The sequence below is a fragment of the Macrotis lagotis genome, chromosome 1, assembly GCF_037893015.1.
Source record: "Macrotis lagotis isolate mMagLag1 chromosome 1, bilby.v1.9.chrom.fasta, whole genome shotgun sequence".
Classification (NCBI taxonomy): Eukaryota; Metazoa; Chordata; class Mammalia; order Peramelemorphia; family Peramelidae; genus Macrotis; species Macrotis lagotis.
Genome location: NC_133658.1, coordinates 746429807 through 746445940, shown reverse-complemented (window position 1 = coordinate 746445940; position 16134 = coordinate 746429807). Strand labels below are relative to the sequence as shown.

The 16134-nt window shown below is 35.0% G+C and overlaps 1 protein-coding gene across 1 annotated transcript in view; it reads right to left on the bottom strand.

Annotated features, from left to right (window-relative positions):
• Positions 1–16134, bottom strand: part of OPCML (opioid binding protein/cell adhesion molecule like) — a 732434-nt gene that overhangs the window by 326260 nt on the left and 390040 nt on the right. Inside the window, exon 2 of the mRNA XM_074187257.1 lies at positions 15211–15443. Within this exon, the coding sequence (XP_074043358.1) occupies positions 15211–15443 (233 nt within the window). The remainder of the gene's footprint in view (positions 1–15210; positions 15444–16134) is intronic.

Below are 16134 nucleotides of genomic sequence, written 5' to 3'. Positions count from 1 at the left end.
TCAACACATGCTCAATTCAACACACATTTTCATTAGCCTTCAATATATGCATTGGCCCCACTCCCACTAAAAAATATCACCTCTTCTTGTTTCTAGAGCTAAGAGAGCAGCAGCATCCTTCTGTGGCATATATTCATAAAAATCATAGAATGTTATATCTGGAAAAGATTTTAACAGTCATCTGGTCCAACCTACTCATTTTACAAATGAACAAACACAGGCTTAGTAAATTTTAAGTGATTTGTCTGATATCAATAAGAAGTCAGTTTTTTTTTTCTGATTCTCAGTCTAGAATTGTTCCAGTTCATACTGCCTTTTGAATCCACATTATTATAAAAAAAAGCATAATGAAAATTGGAATGAGAGGATAACCATGTTAAATTTTAGTTAATACTTAAAACTGATGGGATATCAGAGGTCATTTAGTACAGTCATTTCATTTTATAGATGACTAAAACCAAAATATTTTCTTGGTTCTATTCACATATTAATTTTAATGTTTGGGTTCAATACTGGGAGAAGAAAAAAAGAAACAGGAAAATAGCTGGAAATAGAGAAAAATATAGCAGACATCTGTTTTTTTTTCATAATTATAATCCTGTAAAACTGATCCAGGGCAGGGGTGGGGGTGGGGTCCCACTTCAATATCCTGCACGAGTTTCCCTTCCTTGATGGAATTCAAGTTACTTTGAGATTTCATCTATTTTTTTCCCTGAGTTCTGATGATCTATGTTACAATTCCTAGAGAACCCACCAAACTGTTCTGTGTCTCACCTTTCACACACAACATATTTCTGTTTTGACAAGGGTATATCTGGAGAAAATATCTTTTTTTGAATTATTAAGATTTTATTTATTTTGAGTTTTACAATTTTCCCCTAATCTTATTTCCCTCCCCCACCCCCAGAAGGCAATTTGCCAGTCTTTACATTGTTTCCCATGGTAGACATTGATCCAAATTGAATGTGATGAGAGAGAAATCATATCCTTAAGGAAGAAGCATAAAGTATAAGAGAGATAGCAAGATCAGACAATAAGATATCAGGTTTTTTTCCCTAAATTAAAGGTAATAGTCCTTGGTCTTTGTTCAAATCCCACAGTTCTTTCTCTGGATACAGATAGTATTCTCCATTGCAGACAGCCCCAAATTGTCCCTGATTGTTGCACTGATGGAATGAGTGAGTTCATCAAGGTTGATGATCACCTCCATGTTGCTGTTAGGGTGTACAATGTTTTTTGGTTCTGTTCACCTCACTCAGCATCAATTCATGTAAATCCCTCTAGGCTTCCCTGAATTCCCATCCCTCCTGGTTTCTAATAGAACAATAATGTTCCACTATATACATATAACACAGTTTGCTAAGCCATTCCCCAACTGAAGGACATTTATTTGATTTCCAATTCTTTGCCACCATAAACAGGGCTGCTATGAATATTTTTGTACAAGTGATGTTTTTTACCCTTTTTCATCATCTCTTCAGGGTATAGACCCAGCAGTGGTATTGCAAAGGGTATGCACATTTTTGTTGCCCTTTGGGCATAGTTCCAAATTGCTCTCCAGAAAGGTTGGATGAGTTCACAGCTCTACCAACAATGTAATAGTGTCCCAGATTTCCCACAACCCTTCCAACAATGATCATTGTCCTTTCTGGTCATATTGGCCAGTCTGAGAGGTGTGACATGGTACCTCAGAAAAGCTTCAATTTACATTTCTCTAATAAGTAATGATTCAGAGCAACTTTTCAGGATTATGAATTGCTTTGATCTCCTCATCTGTAAATTGCTTTTGCATATCCTTTGACCATTTGGGGAATAGATTTTTTTAAATTTGATTCAGTTCTGTGTATATTTTAGAAATGAGTCCTTTGTCAGAAACATTAGTTGTAAAGATTGTTTCCCAGTTTACTACATTTCTTTTGATCTTGGTTATAATGGTTTTGTCTGTGCAAAAGTTTTATAATTTAATGTAATCAAAATCATCTAGTTTGTTTTTAGTGATGTTCTTTGTCTCTTCCTTAGTCATAAACTGCTTCCCTTTCCATAGTTCTGACAGGTAAACTACTCCTTGTTCTTCTTGTTTGCTTATAATATTGTTTTTTTATGTCTAAATCCTGTATCCATTTTGATCTTATCTTAGTATAGGGTGTGAGGTGTTGGTTTAATCTAAGTTTCTTCTATACTGACTTTCAATTTTCTCAGCAGTTTTTATTCAGAGAGAGCTTTTATCCCAATACCTGGATGGAAAAAATATCTTAACCCACAGTACTGACAATATTATTGATAGAAATTTCAAGTACTCTCACAGGGCAGAAGGTAGGATATTTGTGGACAGGAAGGGTTTCAACAAACAGAGCTATTTTCCATGTGGGGAAACTCAAGTAATAATTGGGACCTGAAGCTCCTTCAGAACATCAAGGGAAGATAATGTGTTCAGGGTGGTCCATATGCTGGGTTGAAAAGATCACTGTATTGAATCAGTCAAATTGTGAATACACTGCTTGCATATAATCTGATGTATCTCACCATTTTTGGATATCCAGTTTTATAAATTCCAGATCAATACTATCACATTGCTAACCCATATTTTTAGAACCCAGATATTAAATATGCTTCTTATCTTCTTAAATTGTGAAAACTGAACCATTCTTTTTCTAGAACAACTTGCCACTTCTTGTCTCTTATTATTTGTGAGATATTAATACGAACTGTCTTACCTCAGCCCCAGGGTGTCTTACTTCAGCCCCAGGTAACTTTACAGTCAATTCCAAGGAGAACATTCCAGGAGATGCAGACCACAATACCAGCAGAAAGCTGATGATATTTGTCATTCATTCTCAAAAAAGACCATGATATCAGGGAAGTGATACCATTACATATATGTGAACCTGATTTGAGTGAGGGGGTGCTGTGTTAAATCACCAGTCTCAGTGAGGGGGTGTTATATTAAATCACCAGTCTCACTTTCTCCTCTGGAGTCATCTTTGCCCAGTGGTCAGATATGAATCAGGATGACTAGAGATGGCACTATGTGGGACAATCAGGGTTAAGTGCATCACCTCCCTGATATCACGGTCTTCTTCTTTGAGAATGGACAAGCATCACCATCAGAGAGCTACTATGTAAATAGTTACCCAGAATACCATGTTCATGAGACATTACTGGTTTAATACTGGTTTATTACTACTAGGTCCATATCCACCTAAAAAAACAAAACAAAGGAAATGGACTCAGATGCAGAAGAACATAATAGAAACAAAGGGACTTCATCTAGGGAATGACTAATTGAGTTATGGGATATGAATTAATAGAATATTATTGTGATACTCATTGAGATGTTTAAAGGGACATAGCTGGGAAGATGTATATAAACTTGCACAGTGAAATCAGCAGAATCAGGAGAACAATTTATATAGAAAATATATTTTATTTTTTCACTATTTTTTCTTTCTTTTGAAATTAAGGTTTTAATCTTTCAATCAATCAAAACTGCTCTCTCTCTCTCTCTCTCTCTCTCCTCCACTTAACCCCAAATGATAAATAAAGAAAAGTAAACTCCGAAGAAGCCAAAGGAAAAAAAATACTTCCATTTGTCAAGTCCAGAAAAAAATGTGTCTTAAATGTGACTCAATTCTTAGTCTATCACCTCTCTCAGGAGGTGGGGAGGATGTCTGATTACGAGTGCTCTGAAACTGTGATTGGTCTTTGTAGGGATAAGAGTTCTACTAGCATTCAAAGTTATTTGTCTTTCTTCACAATATTCTTGCTATTGTATAATTTTTCTCCTGATTGTAGTAATTTCATTCTGTATCAGTTCAAACTAATTTTCCTGGATTTCTATTCTCAGTCTTTTCATCAGTTTTTTAGAGCATTCTATTTCATTCATATACTAAAACTTGTTTAGCCATTCCTCAACCCCCCAAGTTTCCAATTCTTTGCCATCACAACACCAGAAATATTTTTGTACATATGGGACTTTTTTCACTTTATCTCTTTGGGATGTAGGTTCAATACTGGTATCACAGAATCAAAGAGGTCTAGAGGAGAATTTAAAAATTTCCAGGGGACAATTCCAAATTACTCTTTAGAATTACTGGACTATTTCATAGTTCAAACAGCATTCCATTAATATAATGAAGCAACAATAATACAAGGAAAAATAAATTGGAAAAATTTCAAAAAGATCTGAAAAATGGAATTTACCAACCATGGTCATAGATCCTGTTGATGAAGCATGCTACACACCTCCTGAGTGAAAAATATCTGAAAGGTAGCAAGAGGTAAGATCTGAAACTAGTAGTTTCCATGTAACGATACTAATTTTTATAAAGTATTAGTAATAATAATAAAACTATATAATATATTTATATATTATACAGCCTAGGTAGCAAGAGTGGCTAGAGTGCTGGGCATTGAATCAGAAATTCATCTTTCTTTGCTCCAATCAAATCTTGGACAGTTGTGGGACTCTGAGCAAGTCATATAAACTTATTTGCTTTGGTTTTCTCATTCATAAAATGGGGTGGAGAAGGAAATGGCAATCCAATCTTGTGTCATTGCCAAGGAAAGGAATCAGACACAATGAAAACAACTAACAGCAGCAAGAACAGGATAGGTGAAAAACAAAATCCAAAACAAATCTGAGGGAGACAGATTTAAACCAATTGATTCTCCCCCATCAGAAGTAGTTCTTGCCTGAACTATAACAGGAAGGATTTTCTAAGTAGGTGGCAGAGAGGCACTTACTTAGATTATTATGTTTATTATATAAAGGCTGAATAATATACAAAAACTAAGCATAATAAGAGAAAGTATTTTTATAACTAATCTTTATAGAATGTTCTAATGGTTTTAAAAGCACTTTACATATACCATCTCAATTGATCTCCACAACAACTCTATAAAAATAGGTACTACTGCCATTACCATCTTACTGATATGAAAATCTAAGGCAAAATTAATGACTTGCCCAGGGACACATAGCTAATAAAGCATATGAGGCAGAATTCAAATCCAGGTCTTCCTGACTCTAGGTTCAGCACTCTATTCAATATACCACATAGCTAACATAGTTGTTAAAAGGAAATGATTCAGTTATGCCTCTAGTTCAGTCTAGTTCAGCTGAAGGGGAGGGAATCAGAAGCCTTGAAATATAGAAAATTGCTTCCTTGAAGCTGAGAAGCAATTGATTTAAATTGGAGCCATTGTGGCTAGAGAGGAGATAGAAGCTGGTGTCTTAAGTCCTGTCAATGACTTGAGAAAGGAATTAGCCACTCTACCCTAGTAACACCTCTGTAGGAAAGGAATTAAGCTTGATCTCAAAGGGAAGATTGAGAAAGAATGGAGGAAAGTTGCAGAGATGAAAATTTCAGCTTGATTGAAAGTAAACTACATAACAATTTTGAATCATCCCAAAGTAAAATGGACTGCCCCAGGAAAAACTTTTCTCTTAAGAGGTTGACAAACAAGGGCTGAGGTTACAACTTAAGTGGTATCAATGTAGACTTAGAGCTATAGATGAAGCAACATTCAATAGTTTTCAAAACTAAGATGACCTGGATTCACATCTCCTGCTAAGTACTGGCTAAGTGACTGAGTAAATCCTTTCACTTCTCAGTGGTCCAGGTAACTTTATGGATTTAATTTGCAAGAAAGGATACCAATTTGCCTTAAAACAGGGAATTTCCTTGCCCTGGAGAGTACTATATTCTAGTGAAATCATTGGTTGAGTCTTGTGTATAAAATACCCAAAGACTAACACACACATGTTGCTTTGTATACACATCCATACCTACCTCCTTATATAAATACACTTATCCAGTTGAATGACTGACAATCTTCTTTATAGCTTTTGGACTAGTAGAAAATAAGATTTGCATATCATTAGATCTGGGATTTGAGCCCAGTCTTCTGAATCCTTGTCCAGCCTTTCACTACACCAATGTTACAGATGTTACATTCTTTGAGGCTATATGTTCATAGCATTGGATGATCTTTCTGGTTAATTTAAAGGAAGATGCAGAGCATTTAATATTTAAGATGATATGGATGAGTTACAATATGCATCTTTGGAGAAGACTTCCAAATAAATGAAATCTTCACTAGTTTGATTATTGAAATATGATATGAATATGAATATATACCTTTATTTTGTAAATATGAATGCAGTCATGAAATTGTTTATATTTACAATGTTCTTAGAAGACTAGATCAGTAAATTGTAGCAATAAAAATATAACTTTGAATTAAAACTCTGATTCTTCATAATTTCCTCTAAGTGAAAGTCAACTTTTAAGGAATGCTTAGTTAGAACATACATACCTTGACTGTTTGTGTGTGTGTGTGTGTGTGTGTGTGTGTATGATTACCATAAGCACCAACTACCCAAATACTTGCTAGAAACTTTATTAAATAAAAAGGACAAAAAAGAAAGGCAAAAAAGCCAGTCTTTGCTCTCAAGAAAGTCATCAAACAATGAGGGAGAAAACATGTAAATAACTATACAAAAAGATCTATATAGGTAAATTAAGACAATCTTGGAGGAAAAATACTAACATTAGCGAGGGCTAAAAAGACTTTTGGAATAAGTTGGGATTGTAGTTAAGACAAAGAAAATCATGGAAGTTCTGAAGCAGAGAGGAGGGAGGAAATTTCAGACATAAAGAACAGTCTCTGGGGTGGGGGCATTAGGACTTGGAGTTGGGAAATGGAGTGTCATAGAACAGTAGACTGCATGGAGAGAAGAAAAATATAAGACTACAAATATAGGAACGGACCAGGTTATGAAGGGCTTTAAAAGTCAAACAGAAGATAATGTGTTTGATTATGGAGGTGATGGAAACCACTGGAGTTTATTGAATAGGTGAGGGTGATATGGTCAGACTCACATTTCACAAGGATTAATTTGACAATGCAATAAAGAATGCAATAAAGTAGGGTAAGACTTGAACTAAGAGAAAAATTGGCAGACTTTTGGCAATCAACCTAATTTTCTAGCACAAAGAATTACAAAAGGGGAAATGGATTTTTCTGAATCTTATAAAACATCACAGAGATAGAAATGTATCTCTTCTAGCACTGACACAATGGAGAGCAAAACCAGGAGTCAAGAGATAGTGGTTCAAATCCTAACCTTAATATCTCCTAATTCCTGTGTTACTTTGGATAAGTTACATAATTTCTCTGTCTCAGATTCTTTTGCAATTTAAAAAAATCACAGACAATTTATAAGAATTCTTCATTAAAACCTCCCAACAATGTTAAAAGACAACAATGTCCCTATATACAAGCAGACTGAAGGTAATTAAAAAAAAAGACAAAACCATAAGGACAGAATACTCACCACCTGTGTAGGTAGAATAATGGTGGCATACAGCTAACTCATTGGATTGTGAGCAAAGTGTTTTATAAACATTAAAACCTTATATGCAAGAGTGTTTTGCTGCCCCTTAAAGCACAGTGCAATTTAAATATGCTGATATGCTAATCACTATTAGAAACCATAGGATGAATTTAATGTAGAAGTCCTTTCTTTAGTTTTTGGATTCTCTAAGGGCCTTTGAATTTTCAGTAGTCACATTGGATAAAACAGTATCATTTGAAATGCACATCCCTAGAGGATTTAGCTTAGAAGTAAATTAATTATCCTCTTCTTTGCCTCTCTCTAGTAGTCTCTCTCTCTCTCTCTGTGTTATATTATTTCACTATTCCTCTCGCCCTTCTAGCTCTATTTTTCCTGCCCCCATCATTTATTTTTCTTTCTGGGTTTCTGTCCCACATTTCACTCTGCACCTATTCACAAACTACAATAACCAACAGATGGTAAAAAGAGAATCTGAAAAAGCTCCTATTGATCAAGAGGAGAAATTTCTTTGAAATTTGGAGGGCATCTCCAAAGAGCCCTTCCCTAATACTACAACCCACTGGTCTCTTTATCTAGGTTTAAGGCCCATTGTCTGCAAGAAGCATGCCCTTGTTACTGCTCTACACAGTTACTCATCACCTATATAACTCAGATTCATCTTATACTCTTATCTCCTTAAATAGATACTCACATGTCCTTCGGTAGAAGTTGTGCAAAAAGTATAGGTAAACTTGCACTAACTTTTCAGGACTTCATGTCTAGAGAGATAGAATTGTATGGTCTCAGAATTAGTAGGACCTAGATTCAGCACTGACCTCTGACATGTACTGGCTGCATAATCCTGAGTCAATCATTTCATCTTTCAGTGATTGCCCCACATCCAGGTCATCTCCAGTCTTCCTGATTCATATTAACTTACTGGACCCAGATGGCTCTGGAGGAGAAAGTGAGTCTGTTTTTTTAGCACAACATCACCCTCACTCAAATCTAAACCACGTGCTTGTCCTGGCATCACCTCCCTGAAGTCTTTGAAAATGAAGGCCAAACAACAGCAACAATGTTCCCCAGGCAACTTGCAAAATTTCTAAAATAGATTTGTAAGAGAGTCTCCTTCCTGGAATTTTTACTATATCAAGGAAATCACTGGTGCAGAAACCACCTCACCCCCTAGCACCTAGCCCCAAAGGAAAGTAGGAGGGAGGAGGAAAAGGAGGGGGGGAGGGAAAGAGGGGGAAAGAGGGAAAGGAGGGAGGGAAGGGGAGGGAGGGAGAAGGGAAGGGAAGGGATAGGAGAGAGGGAGAGAGAGAGATATTGCACATGTTCAATTTATAAAAGTTAGGATCATCTATTGAGAGTTCATAAATGTCAAAACCACTCATAATTATTAGTATTAAGCAAACTATGGATTTGTTGTTTTTAGGAGATTTTTTGGTTGTTGTATCTTAATGCTCATGATTCCATTTGGATTTTTCTTGGCAGAGATACTGGAGTGAGGGGCAGCTGGTGGCACAGTGAATAGAGCACTGGCCCTGGAGTCAAGAGGACCTGAGTTCAAATTTGTCCTCAGACACTTAATTACCTACCTTGGGCAAGTCACTTAACCCCATTGCCTTGCAAAAAAACTAAAAAGAAAGAAAAAAAGACACTGGAGTGGCTTACTACTTCCTTCATCAACTCATCTTATGAATAAGGAAACTAAGGCAGAGTTAAGTGACTTGCCCAGGGTCATAGCTAGTAAGTGTCTGAAGCCAGATTTGAACTTAAGAAGATGAGTTTTCCTGATTTCAAGTACTTCTCTATCTACAGCACCACTTGGCTATCCTGAGCCCTCTAGATATGCAGGACTTATTTATTTATTGTCTAACCAACTAAAACAATTTGGTCTGGAGGCTTCTGAAAACCTCTTATGCTTCTGTGTCAAGCATGATGTCACATAGAAAACACTAGAAAGAAACAAAAGAGTAATTCTGCACAGTTTGGGATCTTAAAATGGGTGAAAAAAAATCTCGTGATATAAGAAAAGAGGCTCATGGGCAACCACTCTCTGTCAACCATCTCTGTTATACAAGAAATCTACAGTGACAGCCATTTCATTGAGAGTAGGTAGGAGAGAAAAAACTGCTCAATAGCTCATCATTTCAGTCACTGCTGTGGGAAGAGGTTTTTGAGTAACTAAGCCTAGGTTGACTATTTCTGCTCCTTTCAACTACTATTCCTATCTCTCTTTTTTCCATAGCTAAATTTCTAGGACAAGAATATTGTCTTTTTTTTCCTTAACCACATATTCCTTTCTTAACCCTCTGCTATCTGGTTCACAGTATTTTTACTTCACTGAAATTACTTTCTCTAAGATCACCTCTGACTTTTTTCTTAGCTATCAAATCATTTCATTTTAGTTCTCACTCTCATACATCTATCTAATACATTTATGTCTGTTGATAGACTATTTCTTGAAACATTTTTGCAAGAACTTTTTTGGAAATGCTTATGATTCTTCTCCTCCTTTCTACTGTTCTTTCTCTTCTACTTCATTGTTTTTATTTCTTTATTTTATTTCTCCCTCCTACCACAAAGAATAAAAATTTCCAAAGGTTGTTTCACAGCTCTTATCTCCCTATGCTCAATCCCTAAAAGTTCACCCACATTTAAGGTTTAAAGAATCATCACATGAGTTTATTAATTTTCAAATTTATACTTCTAGTGTTTAATTTTCACCTCCTCAGAAGTCATATCCAGCCAGCTGCTGGAGATTGTACAATGTCACTTCAAATTTAACATGCCTAAAAACAGAATAATCACCTTTTCTTTCATACAATTTCTCTGTTCTGTCTTTCTTTTTTGCAGGTAATGGGACTATCATACATTTTCAAACTAAACATTCAATTAAATACGTATCAATTTGAGTGTGATAAATCTCTGTCTCTCTGTCTCTCTCTCTCTCTCTCTCTCTCTCTCTCTCTCTCTCTCTCTCTCTCTCCCTCCCTCCCTCCCTCTCTTTATCTTACCAATTTCTCCACTACAATATCTCTCAGGTGTTTTCATATATCTAGTTCACATTAGAACAATCTCATTATTAGGTGACTACCATAACAACTGGGCTGATCACTCTGAATCATAATTTCCCTCTATTTTAGTATCTTCTACAAACAATTATATGATTAGTTTTTTCCTTATTCTGAATCCATGATATATAAGGAATGAACACAACTGTATAAGAGTAAGGATCATTCCCCAATGGGCAAATGATTAAAAAAGAGACAAATGCTTTTCAAAAGAAGAAATGAAAATATATCCATAGTAAATATTGTACCAAAATACTAATAATAAGATAAATCTGTCAAATAACTGGCATTTTGTCTCACATTCATAAAACTAGTAAAGATAACAAAAGAGATGAAGAGTCAGTGTTTTAGGAGCTGAAAAGATTTGTGTGTGTGTGTGTGTGTGTGTGTGTGTGTGTGTGTGTGTGTGTGGATTTAGATTCTTGGTAGGATTATAAATAAATTTGACCATTATGAGAAAACAATTTCTAATTAGACTAAAACATGACCAATATGACTATATCTTTTGAACCAGAAACCCTACTATTAGGCATATTATGGAAGGAAGATAAAGACAGAAATAAAAATATTTATAGCAAGACGTTTTGTTGTAGCAAAGAACTAGAAAAATTAAATGTTCACTGATTGGGAATGACTAAATAGATTATGATTAACAACTGTAACGAAATATCAATATACCTTAATAAATGCAAATATGAAAACTTCAAAGAACAATATTAAGAGAAGAATGGGAACTGATTCAGAGTAAAGTTAGCAGAACTTTATATACATATTACCAAGCTTGGCCCAGAAAATAAAACTTTACCTCTTTCTTTTCTTTAAATATATGATTTAAATATGATTATGGATGTGGGGAATAATTCATATTGTCAGACTTGATTAACATATTGCTAATTTTTTTTCTTCACCTAACTTTCTGTTTTCTTTTTTTAAATTCTTTGTTACAGTTTAAATATTTGTTATAGTATGGTTCACTGAGTAAGGGAGGAGAAAGGAATATATCAGAAATGTAGGTGATATAAGAACATTGAAATTTTTTTAATGTTTCATAGAATAATTCCAAGATAATCTAATATTTCCTTTGATTTTCAGAAGTCTAAGCAATTAAATAAAAACATAATTCATACCACAATTATACACATGATTCTGTGCTGTTTTGTAACTATTCTTTAGCCCCTCTATATTTAGATATGAGGTATTATCTTCTCAGTTAAGTTAGAAATTTCTTGAAGCAAGAAGATTGCCACCTACTTTCTTAGTATTTCTTAAAGAAACTGAATATAATATTATGGGTGCATTCAATAGGCATTTAATAGATGCTTGCTACATAAATAAATAAATATTTGGAAAGACCTTCTAGTAAAAGGTATACTTAGATAAATTCATTCTTTTCTCTCACCAAAAGATCAGAAATTTTTTTATCAGATATGTGGCAAAAATTACCTCATATACCATAAAGGACAAATTCTGAGGTTGGAGAGCAAGCATCCCTTAGAAACATATACTACAGGAACAGAGAATAACAGAGTAGATGGCAACCTTGGGCCTTACCCCCCTCCCTTCTGAAGATAGCCAATTGGCTGAAGTAAGAAGATACTGATGTTTCCATATGAAGAAAAGATAAACATGAGCTGTTTTAAACAGACAAGTCACAGCTCGGAAATTTTTCAGTTTTTCTCATTGAAAAATCAATACCCATCAGCAGTTTGAAATTAAAGGAAAGATTAGGCCCCAGTTTTATACATGCCTTATTGTATTCCAAAAGCTTTCTACTCAGTCAGATAAATCTTCTTTAAGAGGATTAGGAAAGTTTCATTATCTTTATCTAACCTGAACTAACACTAAGTCTGAAAAATTAATCTATAGACTGGACAAAAGCCGATAGTCGTTGTGAAGAAACAGTACTCTCAAGTTTCTTTCTAATTGAGCGGTGGGGTCTCTTTTCTTCCAACCACTGGAAATCCAATTGGTTTCCAATGAAAGAATAAGTCACCCTCTGTCAGCCAAGAGAAACCATAGTCCAGCCTCCTTGGGTCTCCTTCCTCTAGCCTCTCAACAATGATATGGAAGAGGTGACAGGCTGGCCTGTAAAAGGTTCCCAGTGGTCTCCTTATTTTGCCTTTTATAAGTTATACTGTACTTTGACACATAATACTTTGAACGTTCTCAGGTTATAAGATCCATTGAGTTGAACCCAGGAGATTGTGAACAATAGAAATTTTAAGGAAAAAAACGCCAACACTATTCATTCTTCTTTATTGTGAACTAGTCTCTGGCCCAAATGCTTCATATTCCACAATAAGATGTCTAGTACCCCACTTCCCAATCCCAAATACTTCTTGAACAGGACAACAAAAAAAATCACTATGCTCCATAAGTGGTCCATACTGTGGCTCACATTGATTTTGCCATGCTTGTATGATCTGTCTTATATCCTGAAAAGTCATAGCCTTATTCCATTTGAACCTGTTTCTTTATGGTTCCTGACAGTTCTTTTTTATTTGTGTCACATTTCCTGCATTTGAAGATAACTTTGCTGTCAAAGCTACTGAAGGGTCATTGACATGCCACTCCAATGCTTAGGATTTTCACCTTCTTTGCAACAGAGTCCAATATGGGAGAAGGGGCAATGAAACTTCAAACAACATGGTTGTTTACACCTTCCTCCTAGAAATTTTCAAGAGACATTGCAATATTCCAGATAATTTTCTCTGCCAAGTACATTTCCCATTTTGTAAGAAGATACATCATGCACCAGTAGTTTATCTTCATAGCTACTGAGGCAGACAGTCCTGCCTATATGGAAAGCCTATTCCTATTTCTATTCCTGGCATGAAGTTGGACCACTGTTCTTGAAAAGCTATGCCTAGGGCACTCAAATTGTAATAGGTCTTACCAAACTTCAAAGATTTAAAGAATCAAAGAAATGGATTATATATCTTACTCTATATGGATCAATCTAACTTCAGTTGGAGAGAATCATCATCATTAACCAGAAGGTTGAACCACAGGTACCAATGAATATTTTAGGTCAGACCAACTTAGGGAGACCCTCTATTAAGGCAGAATGGTCTATAATTTGCACCAGTAGAGAAAATAACCACACTGCTGAAATCACAATTTTTCCCCCAGTAGAAAAGAAAATAATCTAATAACACTGTTTATCATGGTGTTTTTCTAGCCTAGGTTTATGAAGAGATTTATGGAAATAGAGTAAATAGACTATTACTATACAATATGTTTTAGGCTCTGTGGAAAGGTGCATACTCTAAACAATGGAATGATTCAGTAAGAAAAATAAACACACCAGAAGAAATTTTTTAGATTCAATGAAGCACAGCATTCAATAGGAAGGATCAAAGGATCATAGATTAAAATTTGAAGGAACCTTTGATACCATTGAGTCTAACCCTCTCCTTTTTTTTAGATGAGGTTAGGCACAGAAAGATTGAGTGATTTCCCAGGGTCATAAAGCTTGTAAGTGTCTAAGAGTGAGTTTTGTATAAGAGTCTTTCTGATTTTAGGCATAGTTAGAAACTTGGAAACAAACATAATAACTGATCATTAGGAGATTATTGAATTGGACAGAAGTCTAGGATATAAATGGTTTACAAAAAAAAATTCCTAAATTTTAAAAAGAGTAATTATCCTGGGTGTGGTCTTCCTTTTGTTCATTTCTCAAGCATCATATCCTAACTTTGTCTAGGCATCAAACCCTTATTATTATTATGATCTTCTGTAGGATCCCTAGAGGGTATGCCTTTCTCACTATTGTTTTTGCAAAGACATTTTTAAATTTCAAAGTAGATATATGTGTATAACATATTTTGGAAGGCAGATAGTTGGTTTAGTGCATAGAACATTGGATCTTGAGTCAGGAAGACCTGAGTTCAAATCTGACCTCAGACACTAGCTATCTGACCTTGGGCAAGTCACTTAACCTCCATTTGTCTTATCCTATTGAAAAAAGCAATGGCAAACAACTCCAGTATCTTTGCCAGAAAAATTCCATGGACAATATCTTCCATGGGTCATGAAGAACTGGGCACAATTGAATGATTGAACAACAATATCAAACAACTTAAAATTAATTTAGTTTTATAGAAAAGGGATGGATGAATGTAGATTTATTAACTCTTTTCCTTCTTAATTTGATTCCAAGGATAGACTAGAAAGCAGTTAAAACTGATGTCTGTCATGACATTAGACATTTTTCTATAGAGTAGAAGAAAAGGTTTTGATGAATTCTGGTAACTAGTAAACTTATGATATCTATACCTAGTATACCTACAGTAGTATTAAGACTATATTCTCTATAAAGAACATCCTTGATTAAATTAAATTATTTGTACATTTGAATGTGTACCACATCTTGAAAACCACTTAAATGTGAAAAAAAATATGAAAAAACTCTTTGTCATTTAATTTGCCCAAATATATAAAAAAGTAATGTACATATTGGGTGCCCAAGTGGTACTTATTAATGACCTGGTTTATAAGGATGCATAATATTAAAACATGAATAGACAACTTGACAGTCTACTGATCAAACACAAAGGCAAGAATAGGGATGAAGTAGAAATATTTGATTCACTATCACTAAATAAGATAGAAGCTAGGAGGACTAGACTGAAGTTTTAGAGCTTGGTTTTCCTGGATATTTGTAGAGAATGAATTTTCCTTTCTTCAAACAACAACAATAATAAAAAGTATTAATCTTCTCCACTCATGTTTCAGCACTGCTATCCAACATACATGTAAAAGCCTCTGGACAATGCTAAAACTTACCTTGTACTATGAGGTGGACCCGAGAAGTTTTCGGATGATTATCTGTCTGTACAGAGCAGGTATACGGGCCTTCATCATACACGTCCACATCTTGGATCATGATGCTGTATTGGGTTTTAGTGTTGGCCACAATGACCACCCGGGGGTCTATGGACCACTTGTCATTTCCAGCATAGAGGATCGTGCTACGGTTTAGCCAGGCTACCCTTGTGACCCGGGCATCTACAGTACACCTGTTAATTCAAGGAGAAAGAAAGAGAGAGGGAGGGTGGTAAGGAAGGGGAAGAGGGAGAAGGTAGGGGAGAGGGGGAGGGGAGAGAAAGATTAGGATCATAATTATTGATTCAGAAACAATAATTTCAATTTTAGGATACAATCAGTCAATCAGTTCCAAATTATTCTCACTAATAGAGAGAGAGATTTAGTACCATGGATTTTCCAAAATAGCAGAAAATTTTTAAAAATACATTCAATTTATATAGTATGTTGTTTTATTATATTCATCATTATTCCTACCACTTTTCAGCTAATGTTGCAATTAGTCTACAACCTCTAAGCATATGGTGTTATTTAATGGCCACTTAATGGTCAATATTTGATGGTAAAGTTTATCAACAATAGGTGGTAGAATGGAAAGAGAACTGAATTTGAGACTCAAATTCTGATTAATACTTCTTAGCTATGCAACTGTAACCAAGTCCACTTACTTCCTAAGATTCTGATGCCTTCTTAGGAAAAAAAAAATTCATAAATCCTTCATTACCTAACTAACAGAAATGTTTTGAGAAAAAGTTTTCATCAAACATAAAAGTATTATGTAACTGGAAGCCATTAAGTTGCCCCAAGATTTTAAAATATGTCACAAATAGCTTACAAAATGAAGTCTTCACATGATTCACATGACAATTTTGCAGGCTCAAAGGA